Below are 4,179 nucleotides of genomic sequence, written 5' to 3'. Positions count from 1 at the left end.
GGTGGGAGAGAATCTCCGACATCTTCGCAGCTTTAAACTACACGGAAGAGCGGCAGGTGACTTTTGCCGCATTCCAGTTTGAGGGAGCTGCTCGCTCCTGGTGGAATCTGGTTAGGACTAACTGGGACAGGAATCATACTCCAAGGACTTGGGCAAACTTCACAAGGGAGTTCAATGCAAAATTTCTTCCACCTCTCATCCAAGAAAAGAGGGAGGATGATTTCATAAAATGTAAGCAGGGGGCGATGATTGTCGCCGAGTATGAAGTCCAGTTCACAAAGCTATCCCGTTTTGCTCCTGAATTGGTAGCCACGGAGCAAAGGCGAGTCAGAAGGTTTGTGCAGGGTCTGAATGTAGAAGTGCAGGAAGGTTTAGCTGCCGTGAGGATAGATACTTTTGCAGATGCCGTCGAGAAAGCCCAGAGAGTTGAAATAGCTAGGGCTCAAGTGAAATCTTTTCAGGCCAAGAAAAGATTTGCTCCTAGCAGTAGTCGGGAGCCGACGTATGGAAATGCTCCACCGGCCAAAGTGGGCCGAGGAACTATTGGAGTGAATAGTCCTGGAGCACCATGAGGCGCCCAAGCAAGGGGAAACGGGGCCAGGAATGCAGGGGGACGAAATAATGGAACTAGAGTGGGACCGATTGGAAGGGGACAACCTAGGAATACCTCGCAAGGAGGCCGAGCAATAGTTTCCCAAGTGAGTTGTGCATTTTGTAAGAAACCTGGCCATACTATAGATGGTTGCTGGAAGAAGCAAGGGAAGTGCTTGAGATGCGGAAGTAGCGAGCACCAAATTGCTGGATGTCCAAAAATGCAGGAAGGGAGTACTCCGAACGCTAGACCAAACACTTCTGGAGGGAGCCGGCCAACAGCTCCTGCCAGGGTGTATGCTATAGATGACCAACCTGTACCTGATTCCTCGGAAGTCGTGGAAGGTACTCTCCCCATTTTTCATCGATTAGCTAAAGTATTAATTGACCCTGGTGCAACTCATTCATTCGTAAATCCATCATTTATGTTTGAAATAGATGTGAGACCTGTTAGATTACCCTTCGATCTTGAAGTTAGGACACCAATGGGTAATAAGAAGATAATCGCTAGCTTAGCCTATAAGAATTGTGAATTCTGGATTGGAGAGCGTAAAATGCTAGTGGATCTAATCAGTCTAGACATAAAGGGGTACGATGTTATCATAGGAATGGATTTCCTAGACCAATATCATGCTAAACTTGATTGCCGAGCGAAAGTGATGGAAATCTGTATACCTGGAGAAGCAACTCTGAGGTTAGATATTAAGGGTAGGTTAGCATCATCTGCTATGATCTCAGGAATACGGGCGAGAAAAATGTTGTCAAAAGGAGCTCAAGGTTTCTTAGCCTTCTTGATTAATGCTCCCAGTGACCAAGTGAAGTTAGAAGATGTACCAGTGGTACGGGAATTTCCGGATGTTTTTCCCAAAGAGCTAAAGACTCTACCGCCGGAAAGAGAAGTGGAATTTAGGATTGACTTGGTGCCTGGAACGGCTCCAATTTCCAAAACTCCGTACCGAATGGCTCCTGCCGAGCTAAAGGAGTTGAAAATTCAACTGCAAGACCTCTTGGAGAAAGGTTTTGTGAAGGAGAGTGATTCACCGTGGGGAGCACACGTTCTATTTGTTAAGAAAAAGGACGGAAGCTTGAGGTTATGTATCGATTACCGAGGGTTAAATGAGGTTACAATTAAGAATAAATACCCTCTACCGTTGATAGATAGTTTGTTCGACCAACTGCAAGGGTCAGTAGTTTTCTCTAAACTGGATTTGAGGCAAGGGTATTATCAGTTAAAGATTAAGAAGGAGGATATACCTAAGACTGCCTTTAGTACGAGATATGGACATTTTGAGTTCGCAGTCATGCCTTTTGGTTTAACTAATGCACCAACGGCATTCATGGATTTAATGCAGAGAGTCTTTACGAAGTATCTGGATCAGTTTGTAGTGGTTTTCATCGATGATATCCTGATATACTCTAAGACGCGAGAGGAACATGTTAGGCACTTGCAGATGGTCTTGCAAATATTAAGGGAGCAGAAGCTGTATGCCAAATTCAGCAAGTGTGAGTTTTGGTTGGATGAAATATCCTTTCTAGGACATAAAGTTTCTAAGGAGGGAATTGCCGTGGATCCGGCAAAAGTTGAGGCCGTTATGAATTGGAAGCAGCCAGAAAGCCCAACTGAAGTTAGAAGTTTCTTGGGATTAGCAGGGTATTATAGGCGATTTATCAAGGATTTTTCGAAAATTGCTGGACCCATGACCGAGCTAACCAAGAAAGGGAATAGGTTCATTTGGACTCCGAAATGCGAGTCAAGTTTTCAGGAATTAAAGAAGCGTTTAACATCCGCTCCTGTTTTGGTGTTACCTGATGGAGGCGAAGGTTATGCCGTGTACTCCGATGCTTCTGGAGAAGGTCTAGGATGTGTTTTAATGCAAAATAGTAAAGTGATTGCCTACGCTTCCAGGAGACTGAAGTCTCACGAACAAAACTACCCAACTCATGACCTAGAGTTAGCAGCAGTGATTTTCGCCTTAAAGAAATGAAGACACTACTTGTATGGCGTGACTTTTGAGGTTTATACGGACCATAAGAGTCTCAAGTATTTGTTCACCCAGAAGGAACTAAATTTGAGACAAAGGCAATGGGTAGAATTTCTGGAAGATTATGACTATTCAATTAACTACCACCCAAGAAAAGCTAATGTGGTAGCTGACGTCTAAGTAGAAAGGCCCAAGTAGCAGGGTTAATGGTTAAAGAGTGGGACATGCTAGAAGAAATAAGTGGTTGGAACCCTCGTTTGGAGAAACTGAAGATATTACTTGGGAACTTATCGTTAAAATTGCCATTACTAGAGCGTATTAAAGAGGCACAGAAAACGGACCCTATGATTCAGAAGAATTTGGAGAAAGTGCAAAAAGGGGAAACCCTAGATTTTAAATTAGGGTCTGAAGGTGTATTGAGGTTCCGAAATCGAATTGTGAATCCGGCAGATGAAGAGATAAGAAAAGAAATTTTAGAAGAATCACATCGATCGAAGTATACCATACATCCAGGTGTGACCAAGATGTATCATGATGTGAAGGAATTATACTGGTGGGAAGGTTTGAAAAAGGACGTGGCACAGTTTGTTCAGAAATGCTTGATCTGCCAACAAGTAAAAGCTGAGCATCAGAAACCCTCTGGTTTATTGCAACCGTTAGAAATCCCTGAATGGAAATGGGAACATATCACAATGGATTTTGTAACGGGATTGCCTAGAAGCCAAAAAGGATTTGATGCAATTTGGGTAATAGTTGACCGACTCACTAAATCTGCACATTTCCTACCCGTAAGCATGAGTTTTTCTTTGGAAAAACTGGTCAAGTTGTACACAGAAGAGATCCTAAGATTACATGGTATTCCTGTGAGTATCGTGTCTGATCGAGACCCAAGATTTGTCTCGCGTTTTTGGCAGAAATTTCAGGAGTCTTTGGGGACCAAGTTGAAATTTAGTACTGCGTACCATCCCCAAACCGACGGGCAGTCGGAAAGAACAATTCAAACTTTGGAGGATCTGCTGAGGTCGTATATATTGGACTTTGGAGGTAAATGGAGTAACTATATGACCCTAGTAGAATTTGTGTATAACAACAGTTATCAAGCCTCAATTCAAATGGCACCTTATGAAGCTTTGTATGGGAGAAGGTGTCGATCTCCGATTCATTGGGACGAAATAGGAGAAAAGAAGATTGTAGATCCAACAGCGATACCTTGGATAGAAGAGGCCCAGGAGAAAGTGAAACTAATTAAAGAAAGGCTTCAAACCGCTCAGAATAGACAAAAGAGCTACGCCGACACAAGGAGGAAAGATTTGGAATTCGAAGTAGGAGACAAGATCTTCCTAAGAATTAAACCCTTGAAGGGCGGAGTAGTGCCTAAGAGAGGTAAGAAGTTAAAGCCAAGGTATATCGGACCTTTCGAAATTTTGAAGCGAGTTGGGAATATAGCATATCAGCTGAAATTACCTACAAGCATGGCTAAGGTTCACGATGTATTTCACGTTTCCATGCTTAAGAAATATTATTCCGACCCAAGTCATGTGCTGCCACTGGAGGGAATTGAAGTGGATGAGACGTTAACGTATGAAGAAGGACCAGTCAAGATTTT

General features: G+C 43.2%; 1 protein-coding gene across 1 annotated transcript; it reads left to right on the top strand.

Moving 5' to 3' along the window:
- The first annotated feature begins 812 nt into the window (after positions 1-812).
- Positions 813-2,576, top strand: LOC140015862 (uncharacterized). The gene is made up of 3 exons (XM_072068688.1): positions 813-1,613; positions 1,944-2,216; positions 2,355-2,576. Exons 1-3 carry the CDS (start codon positions 813-815, stop codon positions 2,574-2,576), a joined length of 1,296 nt encoding a protein of 431 aa, XP_071924789.1.
- The last annotated feature ends 1,603 nt before the right edge of the window (positions 2,577-4,179 follow it).

This window comes from Coffea arabica, chromosome 10c (assembly GCF_036785885.1).
Source record: "Coffea arabica cultivar ET-39 chromosome 10c, Coffea Arabica ET-39 HiFi, whole genome shotgun sequence".
Lineage (NCBI taxonomy): Eukaryota > Viridiplantae > Streptophyta > Magnoliopsida > Gentianales > Rubiaceae > Coffea > Coffea arabica.
The sequence above is the reverse complement of the archived record's forward strand: the minus strand, read 5'-3'. Positions and strand labels throughout refer to the sequence as shown.